Source organism: Drosophila serrata, unplaced genomic scaffold (assembly GCF_035046125.1).
Source record: "Drosophila serrata isolate PLE 108 unplaced genomic scaffold, ASM3504612v1 contig_364, whole genome shotgun sequence".
NCBI classification, from domain to species: Eukaryota; Metazoa; Arthropoda; class Insecta; order Diptera; family Drosophilidae; genus Drosophila; species Drosophila serrata.
In genome coordinates, this window is record NW_028257262.1 from 268,851 (window position 1) to 295,542 (window position 26,692).

General features: G+C 38.4%; 1 protein-coding gene and 1 non-coding gene across 5 annotated transcripts in view; both read left to right on the forward strand.

Moving 5' to 3' along the window:
• Positions 1-3,692: 3,692 nt before the first annotated feature.
• sr (zinc finger domain-containing protein striped) overlaps positions 3,693-26,692 on the forward strand; it is a 49,959-nt gene continuing 26,959 nt past the window's right edge. For 2 of the 4 annotated variants that reach the window (XM_020959784.2, XM_086839287.1), the window contains exons 1-3: positions 3,693-4,397; positions 9,746-10,655; positions 10,716-10,850. In XM_020959784.2, the coding sequence (XP_020815443.2) occupies positions 10,007-10,655; positions 10,716-10,850 (784 nt within the window). In that variant the 5' untranslated portion in view covers positions 3,693-4,397; positions 9,746-10,006. Of the gene's footprint in view, positions 4,398-9,745; positions 10,851-26,692 lie in introns of all 4 variants that reach the window. The other 2 variants (XM_086839285.1, XM_086839286.1) reach the window with 1 other exon arrangement.
• Positions 24,881-24,952, forward strand: TRNAG-UCC (transfer RNA glycine (anticodon UCC)). Its single transcript has one exon. It is a non-coding gene; the product is annotated as a tRNA-Gly (tRNA).

Consider the following 26,692-nt stretch of genomic DNA (forward strand, 5'->3'; position numbering starts at 1 on the left):
ACAGTCGCCTTTTTTTTGAGGTGGTAACTCAATTTATTTATTTAAATTTCGCATTTTCTTGGTGGTGCCACAGGAAGTGACTTGAACAACAAGTTGACGCCACTCCGGAGAGACACTGACAGAGACAGAGATCGGTGGTGTTGGCTATGATTTATGTGACATAGTTCCAAGATTTTTTAGGGCGTTGCACTAATTGAAATTGCAAATTTTTGGCTGCTCTGAAAAAATTGATAGAAGTTTTATGCAGCTATCTTTCGGTGTGAAACCAAACCAACAGATTTATGACGCAGGCAAAGCTGTGTCACTTTTATTAATTGAAGAATTATAAGCCTTAAATCAAAGATCCCTGGGTTATGATTGTCATGAGAGATGCTCAGCGATCGAAGGTATATACATCATATATGGTAAGCCAAAGGGTAACCCTAGACACTCAACCTGTGTGGCTCGCTCAATAAAACAATATAAATTTGAGAAAATGCCCAATAAATACGACCAGAAAACGAAAAACTATTTCTAATAAATTTTCAACCAATGAAATTTGCATAAAATGAATGGAACACGTTATCGTAAATCAACCTGAAAGCAAGCAAATCCGCCCAAAATAAAAGTGTCAACTTATATATATATCCACTTATTAGATGCATAAGTATCTGGACCCCAGATGTTGACGATATTGATGATGATGAAAACAAATGCCGCAGTGCCACACACAGACCCCAGTCCAATTGAAATGTTTTTTGGGAAATTTACGACTCGTAAAGGGAAATTTTCTAGGCTATTAAATTATCAAATCGAATCAGCAGACCACCAGCATGAATTGGTAAATGGATACCACAAATGAAAGAGTATTTCCCCATCAAAGAACATAAGGTAAAAAGTAGCAAGAAACTAGTTGGGAAATTTAGACTTCAGAGATTTTTTGTATGATCTTTTAATAATAGTAACATAAATATTAAGTTGTAATTTTTCTTTTAATCCAGAATTTACAGAAAATAAAGAAAGTAAGCTATGTAACTCAACTAAGCAAAATAATTTGGTGCTAGCATTTATCTTCCAAAAAAAGAATCTTCCTTCTTTGCCAGACTGTGGGAGCATTTACGACCAATTTTCAACGCAATTCAATTAAAAACTAAACACTTTGTAAACAGCGCCTGGTCACAGCCAACTAAATATAGCCAAAAGACATAGATAGTCAAAGGAGTTGTCCAGAGTAACCATCATCGGGTGGGCAACAGCAACTACAACAACACCGTTAAACAACATCAGTTTTTGCAGTCAATGCTAATGAATGGAACGCGTTTTGTAAATTGTCTGCCAAACGAAAGAATGAATGAATGAATGAATAAGTGACTGACTGAATGAGTGACTGACAGCCAAATGGCAGAGGAGTTGCCTTTTAATGAGCAACCCTCAGTCAACCAGTCGACAACAGAATCATTCGTGGCCAAGAGGGATTATACAATTTGCGGGGGAAATCGGGGGGAAAACGTAAGAAAGAGTCTCTCATTAATTCATTAAATGGTGTTAAAAACGGAAGCCAGCGTCAGTTTGCTGTGAAGGACTTAACATGGTCAATCAGGCGCGAATGGTGTTGAAGGCCTAAAGAAAAGAGCCATCATCATTCGATGTTGATGATGATGATGTGATTGAAATTCAAGGGATTTGAAAAGACTTTAGTGTTTAAAACTTATGATGTTGAAAGTTGACGACAGCTTAAGTCAAAATGTCACTAAATTTTAACTCAAATATATTAATAATAAGGCTAACGGGAAGCCTTGGTAAATAGTTTCTATTGTTATCAGTTAAAACTCATCTTCATACAGATCTATATTGTAGTTGGTAAATGTCCCTAAGAATATAATATAATACCATTGATGTTTTCCCCTTAAATTTAAGCCTTCATTGTTCTAATTTCTCAAATATTTTTTGCCAGAATAGCCAAGGTGTGTGTGTTTGTTAAGAGTATAAGCTAATGTTGCTATTACTTTTGTGGCTGCTTTTGCTTGTATGTCATTCTGAATGAGCAATTACAGTTAATAAGAGCACAAATGTCAAATCGTTGTGTGGGCGTTACAGCTAAGTATAATTAATTTGACTTGGGGGCTTACGTTTTGCTCAGTGTAAGGCACTTGAACTAATTGACAAGTTTCCATATTTAAACATTTTTGTGAATGAAGTCAAGCAGCTGTGGGGGAAAGGGGAGAGGTGGCTGAAATATGAATATGATTAGAAACCAATTTGTGTGTGTGTGAGTGTGTGTAAGCTTAGTGGGCGTCTTTAGCTCTCGCTCTCTGTCTCTTTCGCGGCAAGCTTGGCCGTCTCTTTCTCGAGTTTTCATTCACAATCTAACGCTGAGCTTGATCCACACCCACATTGTTTAAAGTGGAGCAAAAAGAGGGGCTGTCCCTGGGGCGCGTTCTCTCTCCGTCTCTCTTCGTCTCTGTCCCTTTTTTTTGCAGCCCACCTGCCTGCATACCTTTTACCCACCACCCCCCAGCATCGTTCCATCTCTTTCGCCCGGCACAGCTGCAGCTAAATTCTGCAATTCAATTTGCAGTCTGATGAGAGAGGGCGAGACGGAGATACGAATTTATCAATGAAGCCACCCACGTGGCAAGCTAAGACTTCGTATCTGTATGTGTGTGTGTGTGTAGGGTGGGTGTTTGTGTGGGTGCCTAATGCCAAAAGCTCTTTGGAGCCCCCAAGCTTTCCTTTCGGGCATCTAGCTTTTGTTGATTTTATTTTTAGCCTTCCGGACGACAGCTTTTCCAGCAAAGAGCTTCCAGGATTGATGGCTAAACTTTTATGGCACCCGATTCCAGGAAAACCCTCGCAGCTCTAGCTGCATTTGTAAACTTTCCTCAGGTGCATCCTAATGACGTAAATCCAATTAAAATTTCCCTGCAGGAGCTAAATTAAGAGGCATTTTAAGGATTGCTGGAAACTCCTTGAGAATTGCCACCAAGGCTAAGATCAGCTGTGGCCAGCTGAAAAACAAATGTGTGGGCTTTGGGGCACACTTCAGATCATTTACTTGGACATGCTCATTTACACCTAAAGAAAATAGTTTTAAGTTACTTTAAAATATATATTTATCATGCTATAGAATAAGTAATATATATTTTTATAGGATTAGGAGTGGACTAGCTTTAAGCTTAATTAAATCCTTATAACAAAGAGCAATTTAAAGGATATTTTCTATATATATTCATATCAAAGATAGTAACAGCTGATCCTGAATATAAATCTAGAACGTCTTCCAAAATACTTTACAATTTTTGCAGTGTAATGAAACGACTTGAAAGTAATCCAAAGGTGTTACTGCCTTATGCTGGCCATAGAAGCTCAGCGAGAGAGAAAAGCACTTTGGGGCGTTGCGGGGGTTGTGTGTGTGCTTTGGTGTGCCGAGGTGTGTGTGTGTGTGTGTGTGCGACAGGGACGGCTGTCTTATCTCGACTGCATGTACAGTTGTGCCCACACAGAGCCAACACCAACACCGTGAGCCAAGACCGAGAGATCGGGACCGGGACGAGGCATCTCAACTGGGCGACAGATCTCTAAGTAAGGCGATGATCGGCCCACGATTTTGGCTCGCACACACACTTTAAAAATTTCACAGATACAGATACAGATGCAGAGATACGGATACAGTGAGGCCAAAAGCAAGCGCAGCCGTGGCAGTAAAGCGAAGCAAACAGTTTTTTATACCGCCGACAGTCGGACGACGAGTCGAATCGCAAAAAAACGCAACCGGAAGGAAATTATCGTCTAATAAGTTACACAGAACCGAATCCCAAAAACCCGCGTCCCCAGGGCAGATATAGCCACCGATTTACGCGCCCTGTGCATGAGATCGTTAAGCGAATTAAGCCGAAAGATCTTGGCCTGGCCCAATATCTTGGCCAGCCCATCAAATAGCGTGTTTCAAATCAAAATTGCATAATCTGCAGGCCGGTAACTGGTTTTTGTGCTCGCCAAGATCGCCGATTACCCGGTGGATATCGTTCGCGTAATCGCAGTAGCCCGGTCGCTTCCTTTGACTTGGCCACGTTCTTATCGCTCCTTGGCCATCTCAGGCTGCAGTCGCAGTTGCAGTTGCAGTTGGCAGTAGTCAGCCGTTGCCAAGTCGCGCGTGCTTTCGCCTTTTGGCCCGCCTCGTAATTAATTACAAACGCAGTCGCAGTCGCAGTCGGAGTTGCGGTCTCTCCTCTTCATTTTCGCCGGCAAACTCCTGAGGAAAATTCTAGCTCCAGCTCCAACTTTATTTCTGCTCCTGCCTATTTACGCGCCAAATCTTGATTCTTTGGTCTAACTCTATGGACTAGAGCGCTTGCGTGCTCCGTTGTCGCCGACTCTTTTCTCTAATTCGACGACATCTGATTGCCTTTTTATGGCTGGTAAGTAGCTTGGCCCAGGCCTAGGCATCGCAATCGGAACAAGTATATTAATGGCTTCAGCTTGGCAGCAGGAGCTAGACTCTTGGTTCTTGGTTATGGCACCTAATGGCCTTTAATTGAGGTTAAATTTCTGCCTTTCTCATATATTTATATGGCGGGGAAATTGGACCAGGCTTTGTGGCTTTATTTATACCGGCAATGTTTGCTTTTAATAAATACCACAAATATCCATAAAGTTTAATTATTTTATACTTAAATTCATATACCAAATTATTATAGTATTACTTATGTCTATAAAATTAATGAAAATAAAATAATTTGTTAGTTTGTTTAAGTGTTACTCTATTTTGAATGTTCTGAATCCAGCTTATGGTTATTGTTGGCTGAGTTAATAATGATTTTCAAGCTCAAACTTATATAAATTGCTAAATATATTATAAAATTCAGTAAATATAAAGCTTTTTTAACTTTAAAATGTAACATCAAAGTAAAGGTAAATAATTTATGTGATTAAATTTCAACCGCAATCAATTTTTGAACTTTTTAAAAGTCAAAATTGGGTAACCTTTAAAGAAAGAAATTCATTGAAAACTCCCAAAACTCCAGGAATTCTTTACCAAGAATAAACTTCAAGGATGTTGGTAGTTCGCTTCCATCTCAAGATTAATCAATTACCAATGAAAGGCCCACACATAGGTGAAAATCCACACCCCCTCGTGGTGTGCATACAACAGATCAATTAGCGCTGCCACATTAAAAGGTTAAAAGTCGTGCACACATTTTTCTGCGAATGCGAATTAATGCTGCCATGAACACACACACACAGACACACATGGTGTGTTGTGGGTCGTGTGTCGTATGGTGTGCGAGGTGTGAGAACTCCTGCTGCTAAAGGTCAACCGGCAATCGGAAACCGCAAATTACCTGCAACAAGTTGAGCTGAAACCGGCTAATTAAACACTGCGACAGTAGTTTTGCAAACTTAACGGTTCCAGTTAAAGCTCCGAGAGGAATTGAGCGCTTGGAATGGAGTCTGTGGCAGCTGACATTTGAGCGAACCCGAAAAAAAGTCTAAACGGGAGCAGAAGCAAATGCCAAAGTTCAATCGGACAATAGCACCAGCAACAGCTTAATTTCTTTCCCATTGTCAAAAGTCCAAGAAGTCGTCCTGTTCACTCATGAATGAAATTCGAGAAGCATGACGTCACGGGAAGCTTTTTTCATTGATAAGCTCTATTCACTTTCCACTCATTCATTTAATTTTCGAATATGCCGCCATTTTTACGCTGCCTTCGTTGACTCTTAACATCATCGGCGACAGCGACAGGGGCATCGTGAAGCAACAGGAGCAAAAGCAACAGGACATCCCACACATACATATACGCACACGTGCCACCGGAGTCGGGGAAAAGGGCAAAGTACCAGAGTCATGCCACCCCCCCCCCCCAAGATAAATGGAAAGTTCGAGTAGCTACCAGCTATCCTTAGAACAGTGTGTTTAATAATTGGAAAATGGGAATATATGCTGTACATTTTAAGGCAGTTACTTCTTGAATAAATGAATTTACATTAATTTATCACAAAAAATTCATTTAAAAGGGTTTTATGAATTGAAAATACAAATATTGCTGCTTCTTTATTCACATTTTATAGCTTAAACTCATTCAGTACGCGATTTTATAGAATTGAGTCTGTAAAAAGCCTTCAATCTGTTTAAAGGGAAATCAACATGGCGTATACGTAATATATATTAATCATATAATTTATATTTTTCATGACTTAAATATTAAAATATTTAAATAAAATAATATTAAAACTGTAAGATAATATAAAAGTACTTTTTATCTAATAAAAATAATTTGAAAATTAAGAAATATAGCAACACGGCGTATACGTAATATATTTTTATAATGTTATTTAAATTTTTCATGACTTAAATATTAAAATATTTAAATAAAATAATATTAAATCTGAAAGATAATATTGAGTACTTTTTATCTAATAATAATAATTTCAAAATTAAGAAATATAGCAACACGGCGTATACGTAATATATTTTGATGATGTTATTTACATTTTTCATGACTTAAATATTGAAATATTTAAATTAAATAATATTAAATATGAAGGATAATTAAGGGTACTTTTTATCTAATAATAATAATTTCAAAATCAATAAATATTGCAACACGGCGTATACGTAATATATTTTTATGATGGTATTTACATTTATCATGACTTAAATATTGATATATTTAAATAAAATCATATTAAATCTGAACGATAATTAAGGATACTTTTTTATAAATAATAATTTCAAAATTAAGAAATATAGCAACACGGCAAATACGTAATATATTTTTATGATGGTATTTACATTTATCATGACTTAAATATTGAAATATTTAAATAAAATCATATTAAATCTGAAGGATAATTAAGGATACTTTTTGATAAATAATAATTTCGAAATTAAGAAATATAGCTTAAACTCTATAAACTAAATATAAGTGAACTGTGGTAATTTTTGAAGGAAATATGTGGAAATTTAAAGGTAGTGATGCCTTTTTTATTGTTTACTTGATTTGATTTAATATTTCGAACCCACTGTGCTAAGTTTGCTTTTTGACTATGTTGCTCCCCCACCAATCTCCCCTCTCTCCACCGCCTTTTCCCAGTCAATGGTATCTGACAATGTGGGCGTTTAATCGCATCTTTTAGCAGCATCCTAGTCCCGCATTTCTTACACGCCCCCGCTGGTAAATTGTTTCCACTAGAAAATTGAAGTACAAGTGGAGAACATTTTCTAGATAGAGGCAGGGCAATCAACAGGTCCAGCTTGAATAACCTTAATGTGTTGCTCCTTGATGCCTTGTGGCAGCATCTCCCCAGCCACCGAAATTGAGCACCTGTTTTTCCACCTGCCACTAGCTGTCCCTTCATTATTGTTATTATTGTGCCCTTTTGTTTTATTTGTCAAAAGGGAGGGCGAGATGGGGCGGAATAGGGCATTCGTAACATTTAGCTTCCATTTTCGTAGCTACCTTTTTGATTGATGCTCGCGACCTCTAACCTTTAAATGTCATCGCAGGGACGAAGCTTCCTGTGTGCAACTCTAATTGCCATTTTCCCCAAAATGCTGTTGCCATTGTGGAGCTAGTGTAGGCGTTTTAGCATTTTGCATGTTTTGTGTTTTGTTGCCTTTTTGAAGTTCAGTGTTTTTGGCCCTTGGAGTGTTTGGATTTCGTGGAATTCCATAACTTTTTGGGTAAATGTCAGTTGTGATAAGTGATAGGTTGCTAACGAAATATTTAATTTTTTTTTTTTTTTTTTGAATAAACAGGTGAACTTCCATAAAGAGAAAAGCTATTTCATCTGATGAATTGTCTGGTAAACACTTAACACAAAGGGGACATAAGGACTTTAAGATATGAAACCTTTAGTAATTTCTTGTAGCTTGAACATATTTTATATTCCTTAATTTTAATACATTACTCAGTGTTCTATTTGAAGAAATAATTTCATTTAATAACAATAATAATCCTGTTCACAATAGTTAAATAATAACTTGATAAAATCCATAACAATATATAATTCACTTTAAGGATGTTCGACTGCCTTACGTACCACTCGGCGTATGAGTAATTAGCATTGTTGTTTAAAGCATCCCACTCAGATAGGAAAATAAATAAATTTAATATTTACAGTGGATCACTTTTATTGGTATTTTAATCGAAGTTAATTGAAGTACAAGGTCTGGTACAACTAGGCGTATGATTAATTAGTCATAAATTACTCATACGCCCCGTGATGACGCCAATGGTGGCGAAAAGTGAAAGCGAAAGGCTTATCAAAGCTGATAAGGAAAAATTGTTCAAACACTTGCAATAATGCACAACAATTACGTAGATTTTTGGCAAGTTCAGTGGCAATTTTCCGCTTCTCTTGGTAGTCGCGTTTTCCTTATTTTCCCCGCGCTCTGTGATGCTCAGGCCCTCTCACACTCGCTCTCTCATGCCACCCACAATTGTTGACATTTGCTCTGTTTTAACATTTGCTCGGAATCGGAAATGCGGGCTCCAGCTCTCGGAAAAGTCCACCCACACGATGAGAATAAGAAGGAAAGCTTTAAGTCAAGGGAAACGACTACGAGGTACCCGGTATTCAGTGAACTGGGATTTGTTTTGTATTCAAATTAGTTACACAATTTTCTTGAAATTTGATCAGCTAAAAATCATTTAAAATAGACAAATGTATTTGTAGCAGAACTTACAATTTATAAAATACATCTATATAAAATAATAAATTGACATATTATATGTTATTACTGACCTTTTCAAACACTTTTCCTTCTCAAAAGCCCCATTTTCCCTGCAATTACAGGGTACAAAAAATTAGGAGAAAATATGAGAGAGAGAGAAAAAGAGAGTGTGTGTGTGCGAGAAAATGTGTGTGGGCCAGGGCCGAGAGACAGATGCTTTAGTACAAATAGGAATCAAAGTTACACGCAGACAGAGACACAGCGTTCGGGCGGCAAATAGATGATGGCCAAAAGCTAAATACAATTTTCAGGCATTTTCCGATGTTTCCGACGCCGCTGCCATCGACGCCGACGCACAAGTTAACAGCGCAGCCGATTTGCCGCTGTTTTCATGAGTGTTTCTTTTTTTTTACCGATGGCCCGAGTTTTCCCATTTTCATTTTCAATTTTCACCGTTTGCGCCAGTAGCGCTCTGACGGCTCAGCAGCTCGTCTCGCAAAACTTTTGGCAAAATATTATTGAAAAACATTGCCCAAAAAAACCAAATCGCGCGCGTCCAACAGAAATTAATCAAATTCAAAATCATTTTTAAAAATCAAATATATTTATTCAAATAAATTATAAACCTAAAATAAAAAATTGTGAATAATGATCGAGGGATATTTTCGCCAGTGTTAGGTGCCAAAAAATATCAATAACCAAAAAATCATATATATAAAAAGTGCCGACGGCAAATTTTATTATTTCAATATATTGAAGTCAATATAAATGTGTATTTTTGATGGTCAATTTAAGGAAATTAAGAAATGATTAAAGCTCTGAGTGTCTTAATGTGATTTTATTGTCTGAGTGTTTATCTACTGTTGTGTTTTTCGAACTCTAAATATTTTATATAAATGTTTTTGGTGTCCTATATACACAAATATATATTTAAAAAAAAAATAAGGTGAATATTAAGGTGAAAGTTAAATACTAACATCAAACTTGAAAAAAATAAATCTATTAAAAAGAAGGTAAAGCCTACTTTAAGGTTAAATTAACTAAATGTTTCCTATATTAATAAAATTATTTTCTATTTTCATTTCAGCTTTCAATCAAATACAAATACAATCAAAGTGAATTCGGCAAGACTGATTTGATCCTTTAGGAAATACAAATTGAAAATAGTGAAAAACCAATCAAACCGCAAACAGAGTACAAAAATGTCTCAATTCCATTCAAGATTAAACGAAAAGTGATCGCGCAGCAAAACCAATGGAGTCTCGGTCAATTCGTGTGTGTTTTAATTTTTTGTTTTCAAATAGTTTTGTTTCATTTCCAAACAATCGATCGACGATCAACCACAAAAATGTTGCTGACAATGCGTCGTCAAAATGAACTGATTGTAGGCAGCCAGCAGCATCCATCAACTAATTCCACACCGCCAGCAGGAGCAGCATCTGTTACAGGAGCCACTGCATCGGTGACTCCACCACAGGCAACTCTAGGATTACCAGGACAAAGTCTCAGCTTAGTACCCACCTCGTCGGCGGCAGGAACACCGCAGGATTCGCTCAACACTCCAACCACTCCCCTCCTAAGCCTCAGTCGCAATCCGTTGCAATTCGCACCACCGCCGGCACCACCCATTGCCGTGCCCAGCGCAGCCACTTCAGGACCAGCTTTTGGCTTTTACCAGAGCTCCAGTGTTGCACCACTTCATCATTCCGTGGCGGCCACCACAGCTGAGAGCGGCGGAGCAGCCACCTCGACAGAGTTGGATGAGTACGTGGACATTCTTCAGGTGCAGCAGCTTCTCTTAGACTCATCCGCAGCTGCAGCAGCGGCGGCAAATAATCCTGCAACAACCGAGCAGCAGCAACAGCAGCAACAGCACCAGCAGCAGCAACAGCATCAAACATTGCAGCAGCAGCAACAATCACAGCAAATCGTTGCCAAGCCGCGACCGCGAATTAACCTGCAAAAGGCCACGGAATATGCCGCTCAATTAGCTCAGGGTAAGGATTTGAGAGTCCCTTTTAAGTCACCACCGATCAGCCAGTATTTAAACCCCTCAGCCGAGTCCTCATCGCCTGGCTCGCGTCGTGTCCTCCTCGATTATCCAAATCCGTATTTGTACGGCAATCACTATCATCATCATACGCCGCCCAGCGAGGACCTTGTTGCCCTTTGGTTTGGCAGCAATGGGACAGGTGAGTTAGATTATTATTTATAACTGATTTTTAAGAGTTTTTGATTTGACAAACTTTAGTCCCAAGTTAAGTTATTTTCTTGCAAACTCAAGTGTTTTAAATGGCATAAAATTAGCCAATCAATAACCGAAAAGCAGCTCATTTTCCCAGGGTATCGTGACATTTTGGTTAGACTGTCGCCAGTTTTGGTGCCCCATGTGTGTGTCCCCCTCCCCCCACATTACATAACTCACAGTCTATGTTGCAAATATGTCCATAATGCAGTTACTCAAAAACTATCTTGCCAGCTATAAATTGCCAAAATTAATCTGTGAATGAGCTGACAGCGAAACTCCGTCGCCCCTCTCACTCTCTAATGGCTCAATAAATAAAATGGAAATAAAATGAGATTTTTCGTGCACTTTAATGCCGCTCGATGGCAAATTTTCGCTGGCGCCTTGGCGCCCGTCGTCTACTTGAGTTTCTTGCTCGGTGATCGGGCCAGGCCAGGCCAGGCCAGTCGCTCTTTTGAAATGCTGCCAAAAGCCTGAAATTGAAATTTCAACTGCAAATGATGCAGTTCGTCGTCCGGCACTCGATGTTGCCACTGCTGCTGCTGCTCTGGCTGCCCTGGCCCTTTCAACAGGTGGCACTCCAAGATGCCGCCATCGCACGTCTCATCGATTACTCGCCTCGGATTGGACGTGAGTGTGTGTCTTGGTGTTTTGGCTTTCGATTTTGACGTTTTTGGGATTTCGCTCTTGGGCTCTTGGGCCAAAATAAAGTCAGCACGCCAAGACCACCCAAAGTGTGTCAATGTTGGCGCTGCAACGCTGGGAAGCGCGCCACGATGCGTACAAATTAAATTATATGTCTTGTGGCTTCGATCGAGGCCTAACGGCGCTATTTCCGCTTCGGATTCAATTAAAATTTTTCGGGCTGGGAGGTGGTGAAATGTCATCAATGAAGGGAAAGGGAAAGCAATTTTTACTAAGGATATGTAAAAGTTTTAAGGGAACTTTGATCATATATTTGTAACTCATTAAAATGTATTTCCGACTCTAGAATAATCAGGGAAGATGATATATCAGTCTGCTTTTATGTGATTCACTTGCTAAATGCAAAAAATATTGAAACATTTTTATTTGTGCTTAAATATTTATACAAAGATCGCATAAGAAAATATTGTAGATCAGTTAACTATATCTTTTAACTGCCTTAAAAATTCTAACTACTCCTTTTATATGTTTCTAATTCAAAGAAATTTGGTCTGCAAGTTAAAAAACTATATTTATTTTCCAAGAATTAAATAAAAATGGTACAAGTGATCATTATATTATAATATTATAATTATATTATACATTTATTATAATTATTATTATTCATTTTTCATTATTCTTTATCATTATAATTATCATTTTGTATCCCATATTTAACCCACAAAAAAGTTCTTCAAAGCAAACTCTGTCACAATTCCGGCCTCATGGGTTTCCAATGTCAATTTATGGAAAATTAAAGACAAGCCCATTGCAGTGCTCGTATTTCCCAGATAGAGACACGCCACACAAATTGTCTTAATTAATTAATATCATAAATATGCGACGGCGCTTAATTGCTGAAAGGCAAAAAAGCAAAAGGCACAGAAGCAACACAACAACAGAAAAAAGCGAAAGAAAAACAAATCTCTCATGGCAACTAATTAGCCAGGAAATGACCCCGGCTGACCGAGAGGCAGTCAGTCAACGATCAGTGCTCAATGTTCAGCTTCCAAAGGCACTCAGTTGCACACAGCTGACTGACCCTAATCGACAGGAAGCTGACTCAATCTGGGAGTGAATCGCAGCAGCCCAGGGCCAAATGCAGCAGCTGCTGCTGCTGCTGCTGTTGCACTTCACTCGCAATCAATATTCATAAATCTTTTGGCAAGGGTTAACCAATTAATAACGTGACCCGTTTACTTTATTTCACTTCGGTTTTTCGCCTCCTTTTGTCAAATCAACCTGGGTGATCGTTCCACGTTTCGTTTTCCAATGAAAATCGCAGCCAGAGAGACTCGCACACAAAGCCTTTCAGCATTTGTCAACAAGAGGCGACGTTGACACCGCCGACAACAAACACGATCGAATGAAAGCCAAAAAGCCAAGAAAACTGCAAGAAAATTAAGGCAACCATCCGGGCTCAGTGCACACATAGGAGACAGTGGGATAAATTCAGGTTTTATTATCAAAATATTATGATCTTTTAAGAAATACTAGAAGCCTTAAACTATGTGGAAACTTTGCACAAAATCGGGTAAAATAAAATGATTGTATTTATACCGTATCTAATTTAGATCCTATGCTTTATAATCGAATGATCCATCAATTTATGAAGTATTGCATATAAAAACATAAATTTAACATGGCGAAGTTGATGGTCAAAAGGGCTTAAGGACATATTGAGAAACATTTCCAAGTGATTGTTAAGAGACCATCGCTAAATCCCCTAATGTGAGTTTCCTAAAATAAATGGGTATGCTTTATGGATTAGAAATTTCTGTTTGGTGCCTGTTATTGCCTCTAAATGAGGCATCCCACTCGTATCTCTTTAGGTACCAGGTATTATAGTCTTTACCAATGAATTTTGGATCGATAAACCCCACTATAGTACCCACTGTGCTGCGGCTGGGCAACCTTTGTTACCCTGCGCCGGAACGGAAATCGCTGACATGGACCACACCACAGCAGTCAAAGTCGGGGCGAAGCCAAGCAAACCGAGAAATGGCAAAGAACCGAACCGAAGCGAGGCAAGAAAACCAAGCCGGGCAACACATACAATCTCCAGAAGCTTTGGCACTCAGCGAGGCTTGCCTAATGTTTAATTAAGGTGATTGCTGTGCGGTCACCTGGCGATGTTTGCTGCTGTTTGCTTGGCGAACGACAACAACACCTCACGATCACCAAATTGGTTTGTAAGGATAAGCGTTACCAGAGGAGAGCTAGGGGATCTTGAGTCGAAGAGGGTTTAGTGAGTGAAAGAGACCTGTGTCAAATGCTTGGGCCAAAGGACATCTCCAAAAGAAACGGGCAGCACCAGCAGCAATGGCCTTAATGAAGATTAATTGCAATCAGTGAGCCACTTGAGCCGCGATTAATTGCAGGAACCAGTGGACATGGAAATGGAACCGAACTTCCTCCTAGACTGCTGCTGCTGATGATGATGATGATGATGATGCCTTTCGGAGTGGTTCACAAGTTCACGACTGCAACGACGGCAACTTAATTGCCATTTACATGGAAGGAGGAAGGAAGGCCTGGGAGATTGTGTGTGATTGCTCCCGGCCATTCTCTGTTGGTGGCACAATGCAACTGATGGATGGATTGCATTCGTCCCTCTGAAGTTACCCAGCCATTTGCATATTAGGCTGCTAACTTTGGCCAAACACAATCAACTTGAACGGTTCCAAATCGAATCGTTGCGTTAAGTCCACCATTAGCATAATTTGTGTGGGCCGGAAAAGTGTGCCACAAATGGCTTTGTCGTATAGGTCAACTTGATTACTATTATTATTATTATTTGTTTTTGCATTGTCACCTGACGGTCTGCGGTCTGCGATCGCCGATCTGGATGTTGGCGCCAAGTCTGCGCCGTTGGCCAAATCAAATCAAATCGATTTGGAACTCTAAAACGTATAAATATCAAAGCCACAGCATGTGGGCTGATTTTTGGTCAGCTTTTGGTTTCTGCGGTTTGCATTCGACTTGAGTTATAATTTGTGTAAGCTTTTTGACACAACTTTCAAGTAGGAATATATACATATATTGCCATCATGGGTCTAAAAATAAAAACTTAACTCAGAAGCCGATGGTCCGAAACATAACGTGGGATTAATTGGTTTTTAAATAAGGCCTAAACAGCTTAAGGAGACAGTTCTGTAAATCAAATGCAACATTTCAATTAGGGAACTTTTTTTATTTAAATTGCTTACCTTTACTTGTTAGACATATGCAATATTTCGATTGGTTAGCCCCATAAAAACTAGCATAGAAAAGCTTTCAGAATTTAAATTAATGCATTTTTGGATTAGCTATGATATTTAAAAAACTTTGATTTACCCAAAATCCTAAACATATAAAAATATAGTTTAATATACCTAGAATACAGATAGTAAGGGTTTCGTTAGACGTATACGATGGCTGAAAAGATAAAAATTATATATATTCCAATTTGCAATTGTTCTTTTTTTTATATATAATCCAGCTTTGCTCATTAAGGATGCTCATCAACATCGACCAAATTTAGCCTCATTGAAGGCAGACCCATGATAAATGGATCGAAAGCCTGAAACATCTAGATAAATTTAAATTATTTGAAATGGGAATACTATAAGCAATATAATTCTGTTTAATTTTCTTTAAGAATGACAAAATCAGGTGCACAGAATAACTCATTTATTTACCAAAATCATACTTATTTCCGCTTTTAATGGAAAATCCCCCTTGAAAGATCTTAATCTCAGATCTTAATCCATCTCTATCGACAAAGTGGTCTTCGTGATCTTGATAGAATATCCGCCCACGCCTTTGGGGGTCAACCTGTTGGCGCCATTTGGTGGAACTCACTATGACTGCCCACGCACTTGATACAGAAATATATTAAAGAAAAAACCCCTCTCTTAGTCAAAAACCACAATCTTTTAAATAAAACAAAATCAAAAGAGTGCTAGTTAAAAGACAACCAAGCGCTGAACAGAGTTCAGTTGAATTTCGTTGGATTTTCGTAGAAAAACAGCAAAACGCGTTTTTCATTTGCATAAAAAATTGCCTGTGCCCGGCAATCGAACATACGGCAGTGAGACGGATAGAATATATATAGTTTGGTAACCGAGACCGGGACCAAGCCCCAGAGTTGATTTCATTCATTCATGAGGCACAAGCTCCATTCATAAGCCGAGCATTTCTAGTTTAAGGTAAGCCACACTGGACACCTACGATCCAATCCAGCAAGCAGAAAAATGAAAACAACAAAACTGCAAAATGCAAACTGCAAAACTGCAACTGCACATTATTTATAACATTTTGCCGTTTTGGGGTCACATGTTGGCGTGTGTTGCAAATTAAATTTGCAAATTATAGGCTGTCGCTGGGGGTTTCCGGTTAACGACCAAACTCAGTCCTCTCTCTCTCTCTCTATCCCGCTCATCTCGTGATCTTGCCTCTGCGATGGGATGCTTCAAATGTGTTGCAGCACAAATAAACTCCAGCTTCAAGCTCCCAGTTCCCAGTTCCCAGTTCCCAACTCCAACTCCAACTGGGGGCCACCGAAAAAGATCTTGAGCTCAGCTGCACTCCATCACGCTCTTTTATTCGGCGCGGGGGTCCTCATGACAACCTCAATGGATATTCACACACAGCTGGGACCCCAAATATGGCGCATTCAGTACACAAAATGGTCTCGTCCCGTACCGTCTCTCACCTGAGCCGTGCTTTTTGGCCACACTTTTTGAACTGTCATGCCCCGGACCAGCGGTCTGGCTAGCAAGTTTCCAGGCCATCTGACATTTTGAAGCGAAATGTCAGTCACAGCTCAACATCCCGCCATCCGTCTGGCCTTTTTTCCAGCGGCTTCAGTCTAGAGCGCTTGAGCCGCTGATGGTGGTGATGATGGTGCTGGTGGTGGTGATTTCAGTTAGCGGTTAGCGGCCATTACCACCGTGGGCTTGCCCAAGATGGCTTAAACCAAAATACACACACGAGGAAAGTGTCAGTGTTGGGAAAACGGGCGAAGTTTAGATGCCCTTGAACTTTGGTATTTGGTAAAAAGGATCAAGGATCTTCAAGATAGCAATAAATAAAGATAAAAAACTTTATCAATTGACAATACCTTAAGGCTTTCCTATTTTAATAAATTGTTTGGAAAATAAAGTAGAATATTTACTATAAGACCTTACTAATTTATTAGCAAGTTTGAATAGTGATTGATTCAGTGTTCTTTGAAAAAAGGAAAACGTAAGTCACTCTCAGTTCAGAGGAATTCTTCCCTTTCATTTTATTTTATGTATTTTTATTATATAATTATTATAAACTAGTATAAGAAATATATCAATATTCTTCATATAATTTGCGAGTAACATTTACTTAAATCAATATTAATTAAATGTATATTATTATTTTATTAAATCATTATTGTTAAATTAAATCTTTATTATTAAATCTTTAAAAGCACTCAAACAATTTGAATCTAAAAGTTGTCTTGGCATTAATTCTTAATGGAATTTTATAAATAGCTTTCTATGGTCAAGGTGACAATAAATTTCAATATTATTGAAGCTTCTTAAAAGTGATCTCATTCAATAAATTAATGCTGAGCGGTCATTAGGCTTTCAAAAGCGATTCTTCTTATTAATGTTATTAAATTTGTATACAGGTAAGGCTCAAAATTCTGTATATAATTCTGTATATAATTCTTATTGATTTTCATTTAATTTATTAAATATAACTTTGTTATTCCCTTAAAATCTGTTAAGTATGTCATCACATAATTTTCTTTGTGTCCTTGTTGGTACCAAAATAATATAATTTATAAATCGTTAAAAGGTTACCCCCCCTTTGAATATTTAATTATAATTCCATGGACTGTTCCATGGTCTCTCCACGTACATAACACAATAAAAAATAAAATATCCCCGCTTGAAGCATCCAACATAGATAATTATCTTTGTATATAAATCAATTGTAAGCAAAAGCTTTCAAAAATTCCACTCTCCTTCATTGAGATCTTGGCTGGCCTGTCCGTCATACCCTTACCGCAGATCAAGGGTACTCCACTCATAAACAGGGGCAGCCATAATCATCATCATCCATCATCAGCATCATCATCATCATCAGCAAACAGCATCACAGAGATCACAGATCACACAAGATTTCCAACTAAATATGGTAGCCAAATAATTTACATCAACTCTTGTGCTCTTTATTGTTCTGTTTGCTGTTGTCGCTATATCTTTTATAGTTTGTGGCAGCTGATGTTTTTTTCTGTTTTCGTTTTTGTTTTTGTTGCAGTTTGCGTGATTTGAAGTTTTATGTTATTGCTCTTCTAGTTGTTTCTTGGATTTTGGTGGGCGTAGCGCGCGCCTTTCTGCCCACTCGGAGATTGCCTTTTTTAGTGCCGCTTTTTGTTTGGTGGTTATTTTGGATTTTGTTTTTGTTTTTCTGTATTTTATACACACAGTATTTTATTTGTTGTTTCGAATTCAAGAAATTCGATTGGTGGTGGTCAATGTAGCCAAGTTTCAAGTGCGTCCTCCCCCCCGAATAATCAAGGGGCTTCTGTTTGCTCTCGCCACTTGACACATTTCCAATGGAGGGGAAGCCAGCAGACAAATCAAAAAATAGCTTTTCCCCCGGTCCATTTTCAGAGCCCCACGAAAACTCACAAATTACGCGCATATTTTCTAATGAGCTCAACCATGCCACAGATCGCCACGGTTCGAAAGTATTTGGCTCGCACTCGGAACGCCCAAAAATATTCAGAAAAGAAAATTGGTAAAGGAAAATCAAGAAAATAGAACCTCTGCAAGATTTATGCGTCTCCATCCTCTGACCAGCACCTCCTCCTCCTCATCCTTACTTCCATCCCGAGATCCCGAGCAATTGGTGCCAACTGATGGCTTGGACATACACATATCGTTAGCACAAAAGACCGAAAACTGTCCGCTGGCACTTTCGTTCGTGGTTCCATGTCAAAATGCTGAAAGATGCGACAATTTGTGGCATGGGGCGTAAAGTGGACAGGAGGGCTAATTAGTGGGAGGGTGGGACAAAATGGGACATCACTCAGTCGTTTTTCTGTCAATGGGTTAAACGGGTTGGTTTAGTTGTGCGGAAATTCGATGAAAACTTTTGTGCGAAGCTATCAAAAAACATTTATCAAGCAATCAGTAAAAGAGTTTTTTAAGAGGTCTTAAATATTGCATATGGATGTTAAAGTCCAGGGATTAAATAAGTACTTTTATAGTCTTTACTTGTGAATAACTTATAGTATTTAAGTTAGGGGAAAAATATAGTTTTAACCTGTAGCTACATGAACAATCGAAATCATTGAAATTTGAATATTATTAATGCGTGTTCCATATAAACTTTTGAACTTACATTCATTCAAGCTTAAACCATTTTGGTAACATTAAGTATATAATTCATATACTTTAATCTATGGGTAAATAGATATTTTCTAAATATTTTTATAAGGTATGCCCTTCTCATCTATTTACATACATATCCATAAATCTTTTTTCATTTTTGTTATATCTCTTTAGTATATTTCAAATTTACAATATATAATTTTAATGGTGGATACTGAAGAGTGAACTTAATTTTACCATAATTCACTTACAATTTGACGTAAAGAAAATAGAAAATGGTTTCGTCAGCTTTAAAGTTCATTTTAGGTGATGTTTATTATGTTATTTAGCGTGAAAAATACATAAAATTCAAACAGTTAGCATTCTAAAAATCTTAATACAAAGTAACAAATTAAATTTAAGACACTCCCAAATAGAAAACCCACTTTTTCCCATGATAAATGTTCAAACAAATTCAATCCTAAGTTCATATCTTTCTCCTGTATGCTACCTACTTTAGTAAAGCCAACCAAAACGATTACAAAACGTACTAACTCAGCCAACGGGCCCCCGCAAAGCAGATATACTAATATAAAATAAATAAAAATAAAACAAGTCAAAGCCCAAAAGACAAAAAATAAGTAACTTCGCTGGCAGCAAGTTTTTCCGAAAGCGACACGCGTTGACTTTGGGCCACTGCAGCGACTTTGAGTTCGAGTTCGACTTTGGGTTTGGAAGTCGGATCTCCGTAAGTCTGTCTCTCTGTCTCTCCGTCTGTCTGTCGCTGGTGGAAGCTGTTGCTACTTCCTCGGAACTCTCGCTCGCACACCCTGACAGAACAACAACAATAATAACAACAACAACAACAACAGCAGGCAACGAAGGCGACATTGCATTTGAACAGTGGAACAAATTTGCAGCTGATTTATGTAAATCGCCGACGAGTTTTATTTAACTTTGTTGTTGTTTGTTGTTGTTTTCGCTGGTTCCCAATCAGCGTATTGAATGCTCCCGCTGTCCCGCTCCCTCTCCCGCTTCCGCTCTTGCCACTAAACCGCCCACCACTCCCTAATCCTCTGCTGCACTACTTGCACATGTGGCTTTCTTCTCCTTTTTGGATTTGACTGCTTTCGATGCCGTTATTTGGCCCGCGAGTTCGCTGGTGGCGTGTGTGTGTGTATCCAAAAGATACAAAACTGCAATTCATTCAGCGAAAATTTTTGGTCGTTATGAATGGAGCAACCCACGCGTCGATACTAAAGTGGCTCTTGTTGTAGTTGCCGCTGCTGTTGTGGCTTTTGTTGTTATTTCTGCTGCAGTTGCTGCAACTGCTGCTGCTGCTGCTGCGACTGCGCCTTTATTAATGAGATATAGACTTAACATAATAAAGGATTATTCCAAATGAAATAGTTACTTATTTACTTGGATTTACTGTAACGGAAATCAAAGGGATTTGACATTAAACCGGAAGTGAAGTGAATGTCAGGAAATCGAAATCGATCATGAAGTCGAATTTGTTATCGATTATTCTTATTCCAAAAGTGCATTCATTATTTTCTGTACTAAACACTAATTTAACATTCGCTTTTATAATGTTAAAATTAACCGCTTTTAGTTTAATATATATATATATATTGTATTCTGTATTTAATTTCATCAGAATCCCACACTCTAAGTTTTAAATCGAATTTATGAGTATTTAGATACATAATCAGTTCCCTTTACAGTTCAGTAAAGACACTTGCAACATCTTACTTAAACATTTTAACTATTATTATCAATTTGAAATTGTTTATAATTTATATAATTAACCAAATAACCATATACTTGGCCCACCTCCCTCATAAACCCCCTTAAGTAGGAGGCCAGAATCGATCAATGTGGCCCAAAGCTGTCAGGCATCGTGACAAGCGGTAAAAACCAAAGCACAGGCTTAGCTCTGGGGTTAGAGCCAGGCCGCGTTATGGTTTGTTTTTCCTTTATTTTTCTGTTAGCTCTTGGCCAATATTCAAATGCAATTTATGTCATCGCCGTTTGCATTTATGCATTTATGACGTCAGCCTGGCCATGGGATGTGGTTAGTACTGGTTGTTTTTACAACCAAAGTCGCTGTTACTGTTATTGCAGCTGTGGCAAGTCGTAAAATTGTAATGGCCGCAGAGAAAAAGTCAAATCCGCATGGCGGAGGAGTGGGAGTGGGAAATAAGCCATTTGTGGATAAGATTTTGCGAACCATAATGAATAGTGCAAAAGTGCAAATTAATTACGGAAAAACCATAAGCCGAGATTTTACTGGTTTTTGAGATACTTTAACGAACGGGATGCACCTCAAGTTATATGGGAATTTTCTCACATATTTAAGAAACCAAAGTCACACTGCTTTTTCTTTTTAAAGTCATAAAGAAATGGTTCTTAGCCAACATAAAATAAAAGAACTTGGACAATAGTAGCCGTTGACAAACGCCTGAAATATGATAGTTCCGATCGAAACGGTGCTCTTAGCGATTAGACCATCTCCTACCCACTGAGCTTTTGAACAAACATTTCATTGATGGCAGCATGGGAGATTTTCTTTCCAAAATGTGTTCATTGAATGCATCTCGAATGCATGTTGAAGCATTTGACAGTTAATTTGTTTGCATTGACAAAAGCTCTGGGAGGGGGAGAGAAAGGCAGTAAAGTTTTCGGCATTTTCCGGTTCCCCGGAACTCGGATCTTCGATCTTGCATCTTCGGACTGAGATGCTAATGCGGTTCCGGTGTGCGTGGCTAATGGCCAAGAGGCAGCAGCGTCTTGCCATCAACATCTTAGCCATGGCCATCAATTTGCATTTGCTGCCCACATTTACGACTCGCGTGCCCTTTTGGCACCTGGGGTTTGGCCCCAAAGTTTTTCTGTCGTTTCATTCATGATTTCATCATCGAACAACACGACGTGGGCGCAGTTTACTACGATGCGTTCATTCATAAAAAAAAGCAAGCTCTTCATTATCAACGCGTGCCCAGCCCTGTGTATCTCTTTCACTTCTTGGCCAGTTGGTAACCCAATACATGCTTTTATTTGGTTAGGCTTGAATATTTTTTTCGGGGAAGGCAGGATGGGGTTTTGTTTTCCACACACCATGGCTTGCCTCTGGCTGCCATGCTTGCCTCGCTTAATTTTAGCAACATTTAACCCAGATTTTCTGTTGCCCCGCCGCTGATTCCTCGTTCGCTTAATTTTTTGTTTGCTAATGAAGTGTCAACAACAAATTGAATGTTTAACATTTGTTGCATGTCGCCAAAGGGGGAACACAAACAACAACAGCGGTCACAATTATAGTTGAACATGTGTCTGTGTCTTTGTTTAATGTTTTAAATAAATAATATGTGCGTGTGCAATTCGGAAAATGCCAAAATGGGGAGTTTTATCAATACAATACATGACTTTTAAATACTCTTTTTAATCTGATTTTTTTATAATTTCTATTTTTAATGGGTAACAAATTAATTTCACCAGATATGACTAAATTCATGTTGATCAAGAATAAAAGAATGCAGAGATACATCTGATTATAGACCACGGCATGATCAATGTTAAGACTTACCCCAGTAGAAGATACACGGTCGCCGTTTCTCCTCATTACTTCCTTCCATTAAGCTTTTCATGGTATCATCGAACTATTCTTCTTCGTGGTCATCCAGATGTATTCCATTAATTTTTGGGGCCGGACGGCTATCACTATCACTGTCACTATAGATCTAAACACTAGGAAAGCCGCGAACAGAATGAGGTCAGCAGGACTGCAGCGGCTGTATTTATAGTCTCCGAGTAAAGAGAACAGAGAAAGCGTGAGAGAGAGAGAGAGCGAGAGCGAGAGACAAAGAGGTACAGAGATACTCCAGCAGTAAACAGATATCTCTAGAGATACACAGAGAGAGGTAGGGATACCGAAAAAGGTAGAGATCGAGAGGGAGAAAGAGAGCGAGAGGGAGAGAGACACATAGAGGGAACTCCTTTATTCTCTGAGATCAAGGTATTTTTAAAGACAAACTTAAAATGCTAAATTTATTCTCCTGGAAATGCAGATATAATTACCGGGTATAATCTGAACTTGCTTTAATCAATTGGTAAACAACTTTTTAGAGTTAATTTTGGTTTAATATATTTATATATATATATATCCCCATTCCGATAGCCTATAAACATTTACCAGAATGCCTGTTTATTCTATATCTACACGAAAATCTTCCTTATCTTGTGCAAATTTATTTATTATGCAATTCCAAGGAGTTTCAGCTTAAACGAATAAGCATTCAAATCCACCAATCGAAGAGCATTAATATATAATTTATGCCAACACGTAGCCGCACGTAGGCACAAGCGAAGTGGCAAACATGCCCTGGCCCAAGGCGCAAAGCCAATTCATTCATTTGGTGTGCGGCAATGTTTGTTGTTTCTGCAACTCTTGTTGTTGTTGTTGTTGTTGGTGTTGTTGTTGGTGTTGCTGTTGGTGTTGTTTTTGGTGTTGCTGTTGCAATCATCGAACATCGCTTGCCAAGTGTGTCGGCGCTGGCTGAGCAGCTACTGCAAAGAAAAATCAACAACAACAACCAAAACTAAAGTTAACATCAACAACAAACACCGAGAGGAACGATCAATTTGCATACAACGGCGGCCGTTTTGTGAATGAAAATAATTTTGTTGTTGCTGTATGTATTTTTTCTGGTTTCGTTTTGGCCAAGTAACAACAACAAATTAAAGCAACAAATGCAATAAATTGTTAAATTTTATTATTCTGCGCCGCAGATACAGGGTGCCACGGACTCCGACCTACGCACACACAGTGGACACAGTGGCAACCCACACGACACAAAACACAGCAAAAGCTACAGCGACAAGTATCTGCTAGATACGCAAGACAAACTATGAGCGACGATCAGCACAGGGAGAAAATGAGCATGAGCTTCACAAAGAAATCTCTTCAAAGTCTTATGTTATATTTTAAACGACTTTAAAGTTTGCGAATTTAAATCAATTTTAACTCTTGGTTTAAAGTCTGAAAATGTTTGAATTAAAAGAAATGAAGTAAGCAAACAAATAAATAATAAAACAAGTTTGTTTTTATATAAATTAATCTTCATAGAATAAAATCAAACTATTTATAGATTTAATTTTTAGATTGTCGATGAGTATATCTATCAATAAAATCATAAAACCTTCTTGATTTCAAAACACATCTCAAAATTCTCTCTGTGTTCTTGTTGTGGCTAATTTGATTTCTGCATTGGCAAACGCTTTACTGAATCAAAAGCTGCCGATTGTTATTCCTGCGGTTTTGGACGCCAACACACTAAGATACAACCTCAGATACAGATACAGATACAGATAGATATTGGTGAGGAGATACAACTTCGGTTTGGGTTGGCTTGTTGTTCATTGATGACTTTTTTTGGTCGACGCTCGCACGTTGATTCATTCATTTAATTTTCTATTTTCTGTTTCTGTTTCTGTTTCTGTTTCGCTCTTTCCACCATTTACTTTTCATATTAATTGCTGGCGATGCCAAGACGTAAATGTGATAATAAATTATTACAGCAAAAGACATTTACTGGGTGGGCGTCCATTACAAACAACAGTCGGAGACAGACAATCGAGTCAAGTCGAAGTCTCGATGTTGCTTGTAGCCGCTTGTTTGGCTTTTATCCACTTTCAATGCGTTTTAATTATATATTCATAAGAAATATAGTTATACAATCTGTGTTTCCTGTTGTGAAAAGAACCAATTAAAAAAATGTTGAAAAAGAAATTAATCAGCATATTGGCAAGGTTAGCAACCCTATGAATAGGATACACATAAATCATATTTCTTGATATTTATTAGATTAATAATGTGCTTATTTCAGAGTTGCTGCAATAGTTTTTTAGTCAGTGCTTAACTTATGGAAAGAGATTAAGTGTCGTAGATTATGTGGCGTCGGTGGTGTAATGGTTAGCATAGTTGCCTTCCAAGCAGTTGACCCGGGTTCGATTCCCGGCCGACGCACAACTATATTTTTTTTTTAAATATTTTTCTATTTTTACAAAAGCAAATTCATTTAAAAATTCTTCACAGAGTACCCTAAACATATTCCTTTGTTGTCTAATTTCTCACGATTGTCTTTAAACAAAAGGTAAGGAAATGTTGTGACTAAATCACCCATTAATATGCTCAATATAAGTGTCAAATAGAATTGCCCAAACTGACCACTAGCAAACCTCCCCCAAAAAAAACTGATCAGCCGAGAATGCACATAATTTCCTCAAAACGCTCATCAAGTTGGAACCAAATCCCATGCACTTAACGCATCAGTTGCCCTCGCCAAGAAGAGAAACAAAATGATGACAAGCAAAATGAGAATTTATATGGGAAGCCATAAAGAAGGCGACGCATAAATAACAAGGCGTTCCAACTGAAGCATGGAACCTGGCAATGGCAACCGGCAACCGGCAGCCAGAAGATCCCATAAGATCCGGTAGAGAGGCTGGGCTGTCGCACGCGCAACTAATTAAATTAAAGGCGATCGGTTCGGCCCAGGCCAGGTCCGGATCGGTTCTGGTGTCTTTTTGGGTCCGTTATGTTCATGGTGGTGCAAAGTACTTTGTGTGTGAAATTTATGTGCAATAATTTAAAGAAAAACAGCGGGCGGCGGCGGCCAAAATGTTCCCACACCCCCACCTAGACGCAAAAATTGATCGCGCCTAAGCAAAGTGTGCATATTAAGTGCACCCACTTTCCAAGCCAAATTGGCGAACGCCTCCGTTCTGTATCGGTTACGTTTTTAGCTGCCTTCTTTTTTTTTAATGGAGCAAGTTCAGTTGAGTGACCCAATGCTGTGGGCACTCCATACAGTTTATTTTTTTATATTTTGTGTAGGACCATGTGGCACGCGACTCGACCAGATCGCAGATCACGTGGGGATACGATACTCCTCCTCCACCACCTCCACTTCCACACGAAAGCGAAAATTCTGCGTGCGAACTTGGCATCGAAATGTGTGCACAGAAAGAAAATCATTGTTTTTGAGTGGGTTATTTAGTTTAAAGAATTACAAGTTTAAGTAGAGTATTTTGTTATAATAGAGTTAGCTTTTCAAAGAAAAAGAACTCATTGAAAGAACGAAAATGGTTAAGTTGGAAGTATTCTAAATTCAGTAGAAACATCATTTTAAAAATCTAATCACATTAAAAATACAATCTTTGTGATATCTAACATTCATTTTATCTTCATTTTGTATATATTAAATAGATGATAACTAAACCCTTCTTAAATATATAATCACTAGTTTTTAAGTCTCAAAACCTGAACGCTTTCCTAAACGAAGATGAACTCTTTTGTTGAAAGAGTGCAAAAAACCTCTTAAAAAATCCAAGAAATTTTAAATTAAGAGGTATAACTACCACTACATCAATACCCAATATTTTCATAGTTAAATAAGTTTTTTTCCCTGTGTATATAACGTATGGATGACGTCGTAATGTCTGGGTCGCAAAAATGTTTGTGGCCGGTTTTCGCATATTTGTTTTCTTTTTTTTGTGTTGTGCGGGGGTTGCTTTGTGTGGTGGTGGTGGTCGTGTTGGTGGCGTCTGTGTGCTTTTCTCACATCCACCCACCTGAAGTGAACACCACCGATCTGCCAAATGTCGGTCAGTCATGAGAATCCATATATCCGAATGCGATGAGTTCAAGGGCAAAAAGTGAACCTTTTGGCACACGCCGCCACACGACTGATGCGAAAACCAACGG